Source organism: Pocillopora verrucosa, chromosome 7, assembly GCF_036669915.1.
Source record: "Pocillopora verrucosa isolate sample1 chromosome 7, ASM3666991v2, whole genome shotgun sequence".
In the NCBI taxonomy this organism is placed as follows: domain Eukaryota; kingdom Metazoa; phylum Cnidaria; class Anthozoa; order Scleractinia; family Pocilloporidae; genus Pocillopora; species Pocillopora verrucosa.
Genome location: NC_089318.1, coordinates 5,550,456 through 5,567,487, shown reverse-complemented (window position 1 = coordinate 5,567,487; position 17,032 = coordinate 5,550,456). Strand labels below are relative to the sequence as shown.

The 17,032-nt window shown below is 39.4% G+C and overlaps 3 protein-coding genes across 4 annotated transcripts; all 3 read right to left on the bottom strand.

Moving 5' to 3' along the window:
• Nucleotides 1–1,127: 1,127 nt before the first annotated feature.
• Nucleotides 1,128–5,235, bottom strand: LOC131797887 (uncharacterized). Its single transcript, XM_066170088.1, has 6 exons — nt 5,145–5,235; nt 4,090–4,846; nt 3,620–3,751; nt 3,083–3,193; nt 1,638–2,137; nt 1,128–1,388 (listed from the first exon to the last, which is right to left on the bottom strand). The coding sequence occupies exons 2-6, from the start codon at nt 4,787–4,789 to the stop codon at nt 1,128–1,130; spliced, it is 1,704 nt and encodes a 567-aa protein (XP_066026185.1). The 5' UTR covers nt 4,790–4,846; nt 5,145–5,235.
• Nucleotides 5,236–6,137: 902 nt separating this feature from the next.
• LOC131799221 (uncharacterized) lies at nt 6,138–11,909 on the bottom strand. The gene is made up of 6 exons (XM_059116966.2): nt 11,802–11,909; nt 10,141–10,922; nt 9,411–9,542; nt 8,379–8,489; nt 7,555–8,051; nt 6,138–6,749 (listed from the first exon to the last, which is right to left on the bottom strand). The coding sequence occupies exons 2-6, from the start codon at nt 10,874–10,876 to the stop codon at nt 6,519–6,521; spliced, it is 1,707 nt and encodes a 568-aa protein (XP_058972949.2). The 5' UTR covers nt 10,877–10,922; nt 11,802–11,909; the 3' UTR covers nt 6,138–6,518.
• A 455-nt stretch (nt 11,910–12,364) lies between these two features.
• LOC131779653 (uncharacterized) lies at nt 12,365–16,841 on the bottom strand. 2 transcript variants are annotated; one of them, XM_059096221.2, is made up of 7 exons: nt 16,746–16,841; nt 15,601–16,215; nt 14,718–14,870; nt 14,081–14,206; nt 13,426–13,599; nt 12,906–13,243; nt 12,365–12,639 (listed from the first exon to the last, which is right to left on the bottom strand). In XM_059096221.2, the coding sequence occupies exons 2-7, from the start codon at nt 16,157–16,159 to the stop codon at nt 12,424–12,426; spliced, it is 1,566 nt and encodes a 521-aa protein (XP_058952204.2). In that variant the 5' UTR covers nt 16,160–16,215; nt 16,746–16,841; the 3' UTR covers nt 12,365–12,423. The 2 variants fall into 2 exon arrangements, with proteins under 2 accessions (XP_058952204.2, XP_066026018.1); XM_066169921.1 differs by having other exon boundaries at nt 12,365–12,636.
• Nucleotides 16,842–17,032: the final 191 nt, after the last annotated feature.

Here is a 17,032-nt window from a genome sequence, read left to right as displayed (position 1 = left end):
CTGTCTACATTCAAGACCTAATACGCCGTTATTCAACTTCAAGAACGCTCCGTTCGTCTTCAACATTGCGTCTGACTCCTGTCAACTTTAATCTCAAGTCCTGTGGCTATAGAGCTTTTGCTGTTTCGGCTCCTGAACTGTGGAATAAACTACCTGATGACATTCGTTCTCGTGACAATTTAAATATTTTTAAACGTAAACTTAAGGCTCATCTTTTTAAAAATTACTTTAATGTATGATCTCTTTTCTTATCCATGTCAAACGCCTATGTCTTAGACATCAGTTAACTTAAGACTTACTTTTAATATTATTTTAACGTGTGATATTTTAATATTTTTGTAAAGCGCTTAGAACAGGACTGGATAAGCGCTATATAAGTAGTTTTATTATTTTATTATTATTATTAATCTACATGTCAGATGTAGTTTGTGAATCAAGATGGGTGTCGACTACACTCAGATATAGATACAAAGGGACTTAAGTTTTCGTCTAGATCTTCTTTACTTTTGTTACACGACGAGTGATAAGTCCCTTGCTGGAACTTCACAAGATGAATGTGCATGCTCACCAGTCTACCTTTGATTCTCGGGGGCAAAAGCGAGATAATTTATTGTAATGTACATGAGAGTGTGGATCTTAAAGAGAAGCGACAGCCTTATCAACGTGTTGCATGGTATTTCTATCTTGACAATCTACTAATATTAATGTAGACTTCTAATCTGTGAGTTTTGATTTAAGAACTGGGAAGTAAATTTGTTTTATTTGGTTGTCCTGCATGTTCTTCATGTTATGAAATTAATTGTATAAGACAATATCTACAACAATTTTATTAAACTACCAATCTCATTTAGTTAAAATCCGGCTTCAAGATTTGAATTTGTGGGTGGTTCGAGGCAAATACACACTGGATTGCATGCAATCTGTGGGTTTCTGCACTCTTTTTTTCGTGAACTATACATCTGCTAAAAGCAGTTGGAGATGATTGTTTTCACATGCATGTAGCATCTGTAATAGTAAACTGTAGTAAACTGTTCCACATAGAAGATCATCTTGGATGCTTTGACTACACTCTACTCCCCTCTCCCCCTGGCGTCGCTTCTTCTATAACAAAAACAAACGATTTTTATTTACAAGTTGGCGGTTTTATTTCCAAATAAAGAATAATACAATCCAATCTTCCTTGGTTTGTCCATGTAAGGATTGAAATATTCATACAAAAGCTGTTCAGCTGGTTTGAAGACAATGTTTTTATAATGTACAGCATCGTATCTGTCGCTACTTCCGTCGGTTCCTTCCGGAAACGAATAACTCATCGGAAAAACATCCAAAATCTCAATTCCCGCATTACACATGGCCCAAACAGCGTATGCATTGTACAACTGTATGCGCTGTGGAGAAACAAGGAGCAAAAAATTGATCAGAATAAAACTGATTATTCAATTAAAATATAATCATTTTCAAGCACGTGTCGAAAGTAATCATTAACTGCATGTACCGGTTTTAATTTACTTCGCTTTGCAATATTCTAAAAAGTTTTACGCCATCACTGCTTTACCGGGCGGGGTGTCCATATGGGAACCGGCAAACTGGTTTTGATAAACATAATCAATTGACTAGAACATAGGTCTTAAACGCACCTGAAGAGTTAAGAACCGCGGGCTTGGATGGTCATGATACAAAAATCTCTCTCTGTGAATGGCTGTCGTCGTTTTCCAAATCAGTTTCCCCTTGAACTTAAGTTCGATCACGCCATGTTCATTCTCCCAAGTCTCTTTAAACATGTCAATAATTGCATCAATAAGCTTCCGATAAATTCCAAATTTTAAAGCGGATACGTAATGCAGTCCACAGTTGAGAATTATCACACTGTTTTCGTCCATTTCAGGGAGATAAATGACGTTTCTAATTTCTTGTAACACGCGGGAAGGATCAAAATCTCGATAAGTCCTTTTGTACTTTTCAACTTCCACTGGCTCAATCATGTTGTACACCCAAGTGTACGTCACATTACAGGCCTTGAATATTTCCGTGCAGAGAGATGTGTAGTAAATAGAATCGTAAAATCGCAAGGCTAATGAATCACCATAGATCCACAGAGTTCCCTTCCTCTTACGTGGAGAATTCTTGAATAATCTCTCTGTAAAATAAGGGTTCAAAATGTGCGCCATAAGTAACATGGTTTTTTTTTTGTTACAGTCGATTTGGTCAAGAGAATATCAACCACGTTATCATGGGAGGAATAAATAAGTATAACTTCCCTGCGTGGCGCGAAATTTAAAATAGACTTTAGAGATTAATATGGGTCAGGGAGACGGGGAAAGTTTTCTCAGTTAATATTCCCTTAATTTGGTAGGTACGGAAAATCAGACTCCATTGCAAGTTCACTCTAAATATTGATGTTTTACCTTTCATTCGTGATTATCCTTTCGAATGGTCAAATGCGAAATGACAACAAAACAAAGTCTAAAATTTTCTCAGCTTGATGGGTTAATATATAGATTTAGCCAAGCCTAAAAGCGGAGCTCGCATTTTTTTTTCCCGCACGTCTCAAGGGCACAACGCCTTGCCCCGGCCAGAACTAGAACCCGGTGGTCCGACTCGGAGCCCAGTGCACTACCCACTGGACTACTGGACAAAGCCGTGGCGTTGGCGTGCCCGCGGTACAGTTGACCACGCATATTAAGAGTAGCACCTCGTACGGTCGTACGGTCGTACGGTCGTACACTATTTTTGATAAGTATAGGGCTTCGTTGCGCGCACTTCACGCGTTGCAAGCACTGCTATTATGTAACTGTTACAATAGATCACTCAGTCATTAAACATGTTTGGATCTGTACTGCCATATCGGGGATTTCTCTCGATTATTTATATAGTACCTGAGTTCCGCTGCCCTTTGTCCTAAAGCAGAATTGTGGATGACTTGTCCAGAGGGAAAACTCGGCCCACCCCTCCCACCCCTCACACAAAAAAACTGAGACTAGTTAAATTTGAGACTTTTTCAAGTCTTTGTACCTTAAGAAAATTGAAGAGATGTGTGAGTGTATAACGATAGTTAAGCTTAAATGAAAGTACTACACCTTACCAGGAGCGTGTGGTACCCAAGTCCTATTGCTCCAGTAACCGAAGCCATCCGATAGAAATTTACAATTTGTTCCACAATATGACGGGTATCCAAGCCCGTAACTCAAAAATTCTGCAAAAGAAAAATGACAATACTGAAAAACCATGATTTTGACCGAAAGAACCAAGTATTCCGCGCGAATTGGGTAAAATGTTAACAACCTTAGCGGTAAGGATTCATTGATCGGGGTTAACCGCGAGCGTGACGCAATTCCACGTAATTCTCACTTCGCACTTGCCTTCTTTTGCCTGAAGAATGCACAAAATTATAAAAAAAACCGCCTTTTCCATTGTTGAACAAGCTTAACTCGTAGTTTTTCAAAGGAAAAGAGAGGTTAATTATGATTACAAACGGTCTGATAACTGGAGAACCGCTTCCAAAATCTGTCGACATGGCTCACATCTTTTCAATTAGATCAGTTTGCTCAGATAAAAAGTGCCCAAGACAACAATGTTGTTTGAAAAAACGTAAAATTAAAACCAACACGCTAATTAATACCATCTCTTCTCATTGGCCCGTTGCTCACAGGCACGTCAAAACAGAATTCCTCGCCTCCCGAAAGCGGTTGCATTAAGTAAACTTGCTTTCCGTTTAGAATTCCTTGTGGCTGGTTGCTTCCGTGACTGTTCCCTGAAGAAGAGACAATAATGGATGATAATCTTAACCCTTTACCGTTCACTGAAAAAAGAATGGTTTATTGGTTAAGCTGTTTTAATCTCCGTATTTGAAGTTGTATAATGACTAGTCTAAAACTTTAAAATCGTATTTAGTTTCCCCCCTGTTCTTTCGAGAGAAAGGACTCTGAGAAGGTTTTGTTCCCTGGTTGATGCAATCGCACTGTAACATTAAATACAACTTCAGCTTTAAGTAACAATATGAGAAGATGATACAATGAGACTGGCCGTCCGCCTGGCTTATTCCAAAGAACAGAACAGGTTCGTTTAATCCTCTCTTGGTTACCTGCCTACCTGAAACAAACCAATAATCCGGAGGGTCTTTCATCCCGTCACATAGGGAATGATCCAACACCGCCGACAAGCAATAATTCCCTGGATGTAGGATCAAGAACAGAATCTCGTATTCTCCGTTACCAAGGTCAGTTACCGTGGGCGCAAACCCAGTGGGACCCGAGATAAAAACTCGCCAATAGTCCCCCCCGACCGATTTTGGAAGGTCCTCAACAGTCTGGGACTGAATGATAATCCTGCTAAACTGTCCAGCAGGTTGAATATCAGTGGATGAAACAAAACTCATTCTCCCATTAGTACGGTTTTCTACATTCCATCCAGGTAAATTATTTTCGTAGACCGTGTTTCCTATGCAAGGTTCCCGTAGCCGTTCCCAATCTACTCGTTCATTGCGCATTCGACACCAGTCCCCGCCAAAGTCTTCTAAAGTGTTTCTGTTGACATTACTTGTCAGATATAGTGGATAATACCACTTGAGGTAAATAAACAGCGATATTATCACACACCAGTAGAAGCAAAATGCTCGTCGTAATAGAAATAGTCGTGGCAACCCTCTCAAAGTTCCGACTTTATGTACTCGTGTTTTGATGGACTGCTGGATGGACGGAATCAATTTTTTCCTTCGCATGTTGTCACAATTTTGGTTGTCAGTAGAAGATGTAATGATGAAATCTGGGTCATCCTCATCAATTCCGTTCATATGATCTGCGCGCAACACAAAGAGAAAAATTGTTCACTCCAGAGACGAAAAAATGACCTAATTCCAAAAAAAAAACAAATTGGCACTTGAACAGTTGAATGGAACCTGTCTGAAAGCAACCTGTTCCCCTTTGCACTCGTCTCCGAGCTATCAAAACAATTACGGTCCCTGCTTTCGATTTTCTCCCGCCCGAAATAGATTTCATTCAAACAACAGAACTCGCAGCTAAACCATAGTCAAATTAATTTGAGAGATTGTACGCAGAGACAATGAAGATATTCCAGCTATGCTATACTTGAAACTGCTGGTAGAGCGGCTACTTAACCGGCGCTAATCAATAAGCCGTTTCTTTTACCTCTCAACTTTAAGAAAGCAGTTGTTCTCACCGTTGCTCGTTATCCCATCTTCGAATTCCAAGACATTAGAAATATCTTTTCTTGAGTGACATCAGGTGGTGTGATTAAAAGAGAATAATAGAATCCTCCTTACCGGTGAATCGTAAAATTCACTTGCTGATTTTTTTGTTCTTTGTTCACCCGTCGTTATCCGTGTCACGTGATTTGTGACGTCTGCCGTAAGACCTGTTGAGTTACTCGGGTCTCATTGATTATACTACGCCTTTACTATTGATTGTAACTAAGCAAAACTTTCAACTTGAGGTGCATAAGAAAATAAAGAAATTCCAATTTTTTTTTCTTCATTGAAAGCTTAAACGTTCATGTATTTTCTATTAAAATTTACAAATGACAAACAGAATGACATGAGTCCGAGCTTGGTTGTAATTTCAATGTTGAATTACAAGAATATTATTTAATTATAGTACTTCTCGCTGAAGTACATGTTATATCCTGTAATGCGAGGTTTATCAAGTTATCCCAATTTTAAGAAATCTATGAAAAAAATTGTATAATTTTAGAGAATAATACATAGGTGCGCGTAAATATGGAATTTCTTTTCCAACCGTCCAGCTAATACGTTTAGAAATACTGATTGACCGTGACAACATTTCATATTTATTAAAATAACAAGAAAAAAAAAGAAAGTCAATTCTATTGCAGGGTTGGGCCTCTGAAATAATGAGAAATACAATTTAAAAAACCCTTTGATGGGCAGCTCTGAACCAGGAAAAATCAGCTAGCGAAAAAAAAACCAAAATGGCTGCCTGCGAACTGGACATTCGTTAATGTATGCTAAGACTTGTGAGAGAATGTGGCAAAACCACAAAATTTTTATAATCTTTGCACGCTGTCCTCCAGTAACATTTTTTAAATAAACAATATCAAAATTCGAATAAGGCCTTTAAAAAAAATCAGAGGTAAAATTTAAAAATTCGAGCTGTTGCCGATCAACGGCATCATCAAGGATAAGAGAAATATTTTTAGTAGAGCTTAAATATAAATTAGTATAATCAATTTCCTTGGATTGTTTCATACACCGTAAATTTCTCCAAGTTTTAAAATTTGCTGGTTATCGGAGATGATTTCGTAAAGGCAGTTTAACCGCCAGCCAAAAGCTGACGTTTCGAGTGTTAAGTGGGGCAAATAAAATGTTATCAATAATATTAATCCCCTGAAGAGGGCAAACGCCGAAAACATCAGCTTTCCAAAATTCTCTTCAGCCGGTTTGTTTTCCTTTATCACCTTGTGGTTGGTAACCAACTAATTGTTTCACCAACGCACCACAACAATTTTTTAAGAAAGTAACAATAAACTCGTTCATCTCCAAGGCTTCACACTTCTCTGTTTGTGTTATTGACTGTTGTCCACCGAGGGCTGAAGTATTCGAGAAGAATGTGTTCCGCAGGCTTGAACACCAAATCCTTGTAGTGGACGGCATCGTAAGGATCCCAGCTGTCGTCGGTTCCGTTTGGAAAAGACGCGCTAATTGGGTACACATCAAGTACCTCAAAACCAGCTTGACACATAGCCCAAGTGGAGTAAGCGTTGTACAGTTGTACCCGCTAGAGGGTGTAAATTTGAAAAGAGAATTTCCAAGTTATCTGACAATGCTTCCTGGCAGTTTCACTCAACTGATCATTTTCTTTCAGTGATCACATTATATCGACCTACATTCTTTAGAAGAAAGCAACACAACGGTCAAACGTCTGAGCATGTATGGGAGTTGAAACAGCTAAGAGGCGGCCAAAAATTGTCATTGAAACTTAAGATAATTGAAAAACCAGTAATTCATACTGTTTTAAAAACGTGTAGCTTTTTGGTAAAACTCTGAGCAAAAGGGATCAACAGAATAACTGTAACTGAATAAACTTCGCGTTCGAAAAATTTTAAAGTTCTTCTTTTCCCTTACTTTGTTTCATGATTTTTTTTCGGCGTAGAAAATCTGTAGAATCAATTTGTTCATACTTAACATTTGATCGATGCGTTACACGAAGCGTAATTCGATTTTGAATATGAATTTAGGCGTACAATTCCTGGTATGCACACAACAGGCGATGAATCTCCGAGAGACTGTTTCCACGCTTGTGCACGTTTCTATCGATCATATACCATGTAGTGGTAACTGGTTGAATTTTGGTCTTTTGAACCCGACCTCGCTCAACGTTCAATAGAACTCGCCATTGATTTACTCAGTCACAAAGAGTAAACACAAACATATAATTTTGCGCGCGGTCCGGTAGCTACCATTAAAATTTCATTAGTGTTTGATTTTTGCCGATCATTCAACTCACTTAACCACGTATTTCAAATTGATCTCTGGCGCAAACTGTTAAATTCAACATTACAGAAATTACACAATGGACGTACCTGACGAGTTAAAAATCTTCGCTTGTGATGATGGGGATATCTTAACCTTTCGCGGTGAATAGCAGAGGTTGTCTTCCAAATAACTTTCCCTCGGAACTTTAGTTCTTTTCCTTTGTTGTCTGTCCTTGTCTCTTTAAACAAATCTACTATTCCGTCGACAACCTCGCGGTATGTTGTGAAGTTTGTCGAAGTCATAAAATGCAGACCATGATTTAAGAGAATGACACTTTTCTCGTTGTTCATTTGTGGCAGATGAATTACTTTCGCAATGGCGTCCAACACTCGGGACACATTTATTGGTAGGAAATTTTGTTGCTGCATTTCCACTGTAGCGTTTTTAATTGGATAAATCCAGTTGTACGAGAAACTGCAAGCGCGGAAAACCGTTCTACACAGCGGAGTTCGGTGGATAGAGCGATAAAACCGACCCGCATTTGAATCTCCATAGATCCACAGTACACCCTCGCGGTTCCTTGGAGAATGTTTCGTCCACAAACCTGTAGAAATTGAAAGAACACCCTATTTCACATTAAGCTATTTTCGAGATCTCTGTCTTTGAATTCTATTTTGATGCAAATGAATTTTCACGAGCAAGATCGGCTTTACATTTTGTCATATTTTGAAAAATCTCTTTACTTTAACTCTGATTGTGTTGCAGCCTGATTCCTTCAAGTAATGATTTCTTCCATGTGAAGTCTTCAGCGATTTAATACTAGCGGCTGGTAAGTAAATTTGATCGGACTATAAGAAAGAATGAAGTTTCCGAAAACGTATGCCTCTGGTTTGATCCCCTTGCTGTATATTGGTGAAACGACCTGCATTACCTTCCACTTGTGGTTTCCAGGTTCCGTTAGACCAGCGGCCGAAGCCATCCCATAAGAATTTGCAGTCCTCCCCGCAAGAAGGAGGATTACCAAATCCATAACTGAGAAATTCTGAAAGCGTGAAACGACGTTAGAATTTGTCCAAAGAGCTAAAAGATTGATAATTGAGTATTGAGATATTCCAAAAGAGTGTTGATCACAACTTAACACACATTAAAAATATATTTTAACTCTTCAGTCTATAGCAGGTTTGAGACAACATATTGATCGTCAAAAATGTAAATTTCCCTTTAAAAATTTTCTAACTAAACGTACTTGAAATTGGGAAGGGTTTTTCCACATTTTCCAAAACCGACCAGTTGCGATTTTTGATTTAGTGTTTGAAAACCAAAATTAAAGTAATCACGACAACCAATCAGAAGAAGGAAAATATCACAGAGAGCCAATGAGAACTCAAAGTTAAAACAAGCAAATTGTCTTAATCGCGGGAAAGCGCTGGTGAACAAGTCGCAATTGGTTTAATTTTGAATCTGATTGGATAAGAAAGTGGTGCGAGCGTTCTTTTTTTCTTTAGACCATAACAATTTCAGATTTCTTCCGACTGCTTCATGGGAATTTGCTCCAATTAGTTAAGTGCACGTAATCCAGTCCATGAACTCTCACCCCCACCTATGTGTTGTTTCACCCTATGAAAGTTTTTCCTATGGAATTAAAACCTGGATTCGCGCCAATCCCCTCTCGGAATAAAGGGGGTAAGTCTCTAAAGAAACTGTGGTGCTACGTCGGTGGGAGAGTATAGCAGGTAATTTAGTGTTAACAACTGAGTTTAAAACGTAAATTGACCACCGTAAAGAGTAAAAAAGCTGACGTTTCGATCGTTAGCCCTTCGTCAGAGCGATAGACGAAGGGCTAACGCTCGTCAGCTTTTTTACTCTTTACGGTGGCCAATTTGCGTTTTCAACTCAGTTGTTAACGATAAATTACCCTCTCGGAATAACTCGGGGCCGACCTAGGTGATGAGAGGTGCGCTACCTTCATATCTTGTAGGACCAACTGGTGACGCCACTTCTATTGTCAGCGGTATTCCTTCCCAAAGGGGAGTTTGTAAATAGACGTAGGGTTCCATTAGGGTCCCGTGTGGTTGCCCGTTTCCATGGATATTTCCTGATGGACAAAGAAAGCAACGAACTAAATCTTTCCCGCTCAGACTGTAACTCCTGATCGATGTATTCATAACCAGGGCTACCCCCCAGCTCCCGAGGGAACACGGTGGCTAAGCGTCGAACAAGCGCGAGTTGATCAATTTTTCGCCGACTTCCCGCGCAAAATTTGAAAGGAAACATACAAAAAAATCTCTCTCAGGTAAAACAATAGTATGAAATACTTCAGATGAAATCTGGAAAGGAAACAAATGGGAGAAAGGAAAACATGAGACTCTCTGAACACAAAGCTTTATCCGATAACAGGTGTCCTGTTGACTGACCATTTCATTTGTAGCTCTACGAAAAAGGAAACACAGTTTTAAAACACCGTGAATAACAAACGTCCGTGGCTGGTTATAGCTCCAATAAGTGAAATAACACATCTTTGTTCTGACAGCCTGAAAGCATACCTCTTAGCCAAAACAACGTTCGCTCACTCAGACGTTTGATCGCTTTTCTTCCTTGAGAGGATTCCGGGAACCATGTCATAAGATAATTTTTTTTGAGGTTCTCAGAAACTCTTTACGATTCATAGAAAACAATCGTCTACCACAACTTACCAATCATAAACCAGTATTCAGGTGGATTTTTCATTCCGTCGCACAGGGAGTAATCCAAAACAATCAATCCAGAGTAGGTACCAGGCTCCAGTATAAGAAACAACACCTCGTACGTTCCATTTTTGTGATCAATCACTGTCGGTGCCAGTACTGATGGGCCCCATATAAGAACCCGCCAATCGTCACCCCCGATAGCCTTAGGTTGGCCACTGGACGTTTGGGACTGAATACTGAACCTACTAAACTCGCCTGCAGGTCTGATATCCATATAAGGAATAAAGCTTTGCCTCGGGTCAGTCCTGTTTTCAATCCCCCAACCAGGTAGACTTCTACCAAATTTGGTGTTCCCTTCACAAGGGGATCTTAGTAATTCCCAGTTTATCGAAACCCTTCGCACTCGACACCAGTCCCACCTGAACTCCTCTAAACTGTTGCGATTTACCGTGCTCGTCAGATATAAGGGAAAATACCACTTGAGGTACACGAACAGGATAACTGTTAATATCCAAAAGAGAAAAAATGCTCTGCGCAGTATAAACACCCTCGGTAAACTTCGTAAAGTTCTGCCTCTTGTCAGGAGAATTTGGGCCGAAGCGCAGAATCGAGTGAGGTTGCGCCGCCAATCTGGAGGACAGCGGAGAAATGCATAAAATGCATTCTGGGATGCGCTGTTAGCATAGGTTTGTTCGTCACGCTGTTCCAGATAAACATCAACATCTCTGCGAGACTCGGTCATAGAAAGCACTCTTGAAAACTAAGAGCGATTTGAGCATGAGAGGAGCCTAGGATAAATGAACAGAAATGAGTCAGAAACCAACGATAATGCATGGCTAACGGCTCATAGACACAATGTCTATTAAGGAAAAGTTTTGTTATACAAAATAGTAAACAGAACCACAAAACAATTAATTAACAGTAGGAGTTTCGTGAACGCGATCAATGACAGCTATACTCGCGACTTTCTTCAAGGAAACTATCATTATAGTTTGGAAAAGACCAGCACGAACTTTCTCCTTATCTCATCACCTCAGAATAACACATTATGGTCAAGAGAATATATGAAATGACCGCCAATTTAAGAAGCTCTTGATTGTTAAACAAATTCTCCTTGTCAGCACCTTAGAAAATGTATAGAGAGCAGTATGGAGCATGAATATGCCTGTTGATGTTAGGGGAAAAAAGGTCTTAATTATTTTTATTCAGAGACAGATATTGCTTCTTGAGACGATAAGAATTAACATTCAGCTCATTGGTTCTTTCTGAAGACACTCGACTTCTGGCGACCTGATCTCGGGTTCAATTTTTGGAATAAAACTGTAATAATAACAAAGATCCCAATGCTTAAATTGCACAATTTTCAAGATTCCTGACTCGTAACCCTCCAAAAATAATCTTAGAGCAACTAGAATAAAGATTAAGGCAAAATAGAGAAACCGACTCTTAAAATTTCGCAGCTTTCTTTCAGCTTTAATCGAGATTTTGGCCATCAATGCTATTACTAACGAAGCAATAATCTTCATGGCTGTTCTTCAAGAAACTTCATCAACTATCTCAGCGCTAAACATGAAATTACCTTTGTTTTGTTCAGTCACGCTTGTATTGCGACCGGTAACACCAGCAAAAATATAATTTTAACTGATTTGAAATTATTGTCGACAAACCTCTGTTGTGATAATTCAAAAGTATGATTTCTTCGTCCCCAAAAAGCATCAAATGGCTTCATTCCATGCGGTAGGGATTAAACGATCGTCAAACGAATTGAATTTCTGTCGTCCCTGTAGTCTTTTTGTTTGATTTAACCTTGGAAAAATATAATAAGGTTCTTTCCGTAACACGTGATGTTTTAGTACCAGTCGCTGTTTTGGTGCTCTATTCACATCAGAAATAATTGGAAACAAATAATCCTTTATTTGTTCTGGTAGTTAGCAGTTTGTGTTAAGATCCGTTCGACAAAAACTATGCCAGAATGTCGACTCTAACGGATGAGTTGTTAGAAATTTTGTTTTAAATCCTAGAAAAGTCGATAAATCAAAGCGTACTACAGTACTTTCTTGACAAAACAGAAGAAAAATAAGCATTATGCTCTGCTCTGTCTAATTTCAATCTTGGACGGTTCCCTCTGATTTCGAACGGTCCCGTCTAATTGTAGACGGTTCTGCAATTATTTCCGATTGGCTTTGTTCTTTTTCTAACTCTTCGGTTCCGGTTCCGATGAAATGAAAATGGCAGCACACCACAGGTAAGAAAATGATTTTATTACAAGCTATCTGTTGACAAAAATTGTCACCCTTCTCTCTTGTAAGTTCTGTAAAAATAATCTTCCAATAGTCTCTCCGCCGACTCGAATACGAAATGTTCATAATGCACAGCGTCTCTCGGTCTGGAGGGTGTGCCCGTCCCGTATGGATAAGAATCGGTCAGCGGATGAACGTCCAGGACAGGGACATTGGCTCTACACATTGCTGAGGTGGCGAATGCGTTAAAGAGAAGAACTCGCTGCTGAGAAAAAAAATTAGATCAATATCAGTATCCGGGCAACTGCCCACCTACCCCTCCCCTAACCCAACAACAGTCAATTGATAACAATTTAGGGTTAATGTTGGGTTAGGGGAGGGGTAGGCGGGCAGTTGCCCAGGTACTGATGTAGATCCAAAAAATTAATACAAAATGGTGTTTGATGCGAATATTGTCAAAAACAAATGGAAGATATATCCGAGTGAATAACATCTGTAGGAAAGTACTCCTAATAAATAAACATTTCATACCTGGTATGTTAAAAATCTCCTAGCTTGAATGTGTTTCCCGTCCAGTTTTTGTTTATTCAAGGCCGTTGTTGTTCTCCAGATCATTTCTCCAGGAAAAAGCAGATTTCCATCAGACCTCTTCACCATCTTTGTTTCTTGGACGAGTCTTATTAGCGACTCAATTGTCTTCTGATAGTTGGAGAAGTTTGTACTCTCCAAGTAATGTAGTCCGGCGTTAAATAAGATAACACTGTTCTTGTCAAAAAATGGTTTGGATATGACATCTAAAAGTTCACTAACAACTCTCATAAAATTAAAATCGAGATTGTCATCTGCGGTTTTAGCAGAAGAAATATTTCCTGCGAACAACAAAGAAAGAAAGTATTGAAGAACTTGTTGCCATGGGAATGTGCCGATAGTCGTTTTGGTACAAGCGTAAGACTATGAATGAAAACGTGAGCCCTTTCCGATTGATCGAGCGCCAAGTCTTACTCAGAAATCTTATTGAAATTCGAAATATATTGGAATTCAACGTCATCACCTTTCAACTGATATATCCAGTTGTATGTGTGCCCGCACCACTTGAAAACGTTAGTGCACAGCGGTCTCGGCCTGACTCCCCAGAAAAACTGCTCACTCACTGAGTCGCCATATATCCACAGCACACTATCTTTCCGCAGAGGACTAGGATCTAAGGAACTGCGCCTGTCTTTATCTGGAGTAAAATTATACGAAGCAGTTAGACTAGTTCTCTCAACGATGTTTCGTTGGAAAATACAATTTGCTCTTTCAGTTTTCTCGATGATGATGACTTGCACTCAGTTTGTTCAGACGTCAGTAACAACTTCCATCGACAAAGAGACTGCCTTTTCATAAAGAGAAATTAATATAGTGTAGTTTATTTGTCACAACACCTATGGTGAGTCTTTGTGATTGTATCTTGAATCTATTCCGGTTTCCCATGGCTACCCATCTAGACAATCCCTAGGCTTCGTCGTGCGTTCCAAACACACGAACTAGTAAGGAAGGACCGCGTGACAAACCGACAATGAGGTGAGAACTCGTGACCATGAGAAAGGTAGGGGTGACTATGGGATACAAATGTGTGATAATGGTGTAAAAACGCGTGACACAGACGAACGAATGCGTGACATAACCCAGAAAATGTTAGAGCCGGAAAGGAGTCTTCATCTTACCGTCTCCTCCTATGAAAGGCCGCCATGTGACTGACCCTTGTCGACCATTGACCCAATTGCCAAATCCATCCCAAAGAAATTTGCAGTGAATTCCACAAGTTAGGTCGAAAGCTGCGGTTTGCACCACTGAAAAGAAATGAGATCAAATCAGAGCTCGTCGATTTTTTGTTTTGGCTCTGAAAAGGTAGCACTCAGGTGGAGTAATAGAACTAGAAATGCAGCTACAAAGCGATAAAATCCTTGCAATGGCCAATCAGATGAAAAGGAAGAATCACAAAGAGCCATTGAGAACTCAAACAAAATTAAGCACCTTTAAGAGCGGGAAACGATGCACGTGATCAAGTCGTGAATGGTTTTAGTTTCACGTGTGATTGATGAGGAAGATAATTTGTGTTTCCTCGACCACCAACAGAAAGAAGAAACTTGTGTGTAAATTAGAACTTTATTCAAGAGTCAAATAATCCTCGGTGGAGCAAAACCAAGGATACTTCTACATCCCTTTAAATAATCATTGAAGATTGCTCTCCCTAATTACAATGAACCATTAAACAAGAGTAAGGTTTCCAAAGAACCTTCCACCAATATGTAACTTTCTTGGTCACGCAGCGTGCCACTGTGCTTTTATGTATCGCCTCACCTTGATATAGAGGCTGTTTCCCAGGAGGCATCGGACGTATGGTAATCCATATAGGGTTACCAGATCTCAGGGGCTTCAGAATGTAAGGCCGTTCAGCTTTACGTTTAGTGGGTCCCAGTACTCCCTCTTGTTGGTTTTTGCCTTGAGCGTTTCCTTCAAAGTATCAAATTTGTCAAACGTTTTCGCTGAAAATGTACCGGTTCCCTTAAAATACTCCTGGGTAGAGAGAAGCACTGTGAGAGTAAACTGTTTTGCTCAAGAACACGACACATTGACCCAACAAGGTTTGTAGCTCAGACCTCTCGACCTGGAGTCCAGCGTGCTAATTATTCAGCTACCGCGTCTCCTAGCAACATTAGGGTTACAAATAGTGTCTTCACCTGTAGGTTAGATATCTTGGTTATCAAAAGAGCTATGGGGAATTTTCCGTTTGGAATGAGTACTGTGTGGGATATTTGTACCTTGGAGTGATCCTCTTTTGGTCAACGAGGCTTACTTCTAGGTTCTTTTTTTGAGAACTACCGGATTTCTAGCATTATCAAAAGATAACTGCGTGCGTCTGCTTAACTGTAATTTTGCTACACTTATTCTTAATATGATCAAGTGAAAATTAATCCTTACAGCTAGATCATTCCTACGAAAATCTGAGAGCGTTAAAATCTGGAAAGGTTGAAAATTGTTCTTTAGGTTTAGTAATTTCTCGGAATTTAAATTTCATTGATTAATAGTGCCAGAGACATTAAAGGTTAAAAAAACAATGAAATTCAGTTTGATTGTTCATATATATTAATGCTGTGCTATTGAGCGCTAATATTGTAAATATTATAATTATTCGGCAACTTGGTGACAACAACAACAACCGCACTAGAAGTGATTGACTTACCAACAGTAAACCATTCAGAAGGCGGATCTCTAAATCCATTGCAAAGCGAATGATCCAAAACCGCTTCTACCTGATAATTACCGGGCTCCGTAATAAGGAACACGATTTCATAGGTCCCATTCATGTGATCAAAAACAGTCCCAGCAACTGAGGCAGGGCCCTTGAGCTGTACCCGCCACGAGTCTCCTCCGATTGTCTTTTCCTGGCCACTGCTCGTCACTGTCCTGATGTTGAACCTGCTAAATTCACCACACGGTCGAATGTCCCACATAGAAACGTAACTCTCATCGGGGTCCGTGCGGTGTTCCACTTCCCAGCCCGGCAATGAAACACCCCAGGCTAGGTTCCCACGGCAAGGTTTTAATATTTGTTCCCAGTCCACTCGCGTATGTCTTATTCGACACCACTGTCTCATGAAGTCAGCGGTTCTGAGTTGATCCGATGACGGTGATTGGATGATTTTAATCAAAACAATGGTAGACAAAGTTATTGCGAGTATTAACCATGTTCGCTTCCTTTTTGAGAATTTATAGCTGGGACAGGGCTCCTTACGGACCATTCTGCTAGTCCAATCCACGATTACATTGTTAAGTAAAAACTGAAGGGCAAAAAAACCTGTTTAACACAAAATACACAATGAGGAAAACAATAGACCTACCTCATAACTTGATGATAAACTCTGATTAATTTTATTAGTCTAAATTTATTTGTAGATTTCGTAGGACAAGTACAGCGTTGTTGACGAGAATTTGAACTAGATTAACACCTTGCAAAGTTACACTCTAAATCCACCGAAAATCAGTTTAAAACAAATTCCCATGGTATTAAAAATACATATCACGTTTTGGATTTTCCTATAAATACAGTAACAGGTGCGACTTATTGTCGTTGACGACGTTTTGGTATTTGCGCTAACAAAAATTGCAATAGAACTGCGTTTTTTTGCATTCAAATCTAAGATTTGGAGAAGCCTTTCTATTAGATTACTAAATATTGTTTATCAGTTCGTGAGAACAAATAGTAAAGGTCTCTATTGCCTATGAGAAACTGAACTGCTTCTTGAGAAACAGCGGTAGATTAGAAATGCTTTGCTTACTGGTCAAATCGGCCCTGTAACTAACTAATCTGATTAATTATGTGCTTACCTGTTCATGATTAACGATATTTGGAGTTACTATCGAACATTTTTCACGTTCTCTTCGCGGAAGCTTCTTTCAATTCTTTTCAAGTGCAAACTGTCCGTGCGCAGGTGTAAATTAATTATCATAAATTAATTACCCGTAATCAATTGCGCGCCAGGTTTTAAGAATGAGCGCGCAGTGAATTTCGCAAGATTTATCCAACTCTCAAGTTAAATATGGAAGTTCCTGATGAGCAATTTTATTTCACCCTTACGGTGTTCTAAAGAGCCATTTATTTAGCATCTTTTAAG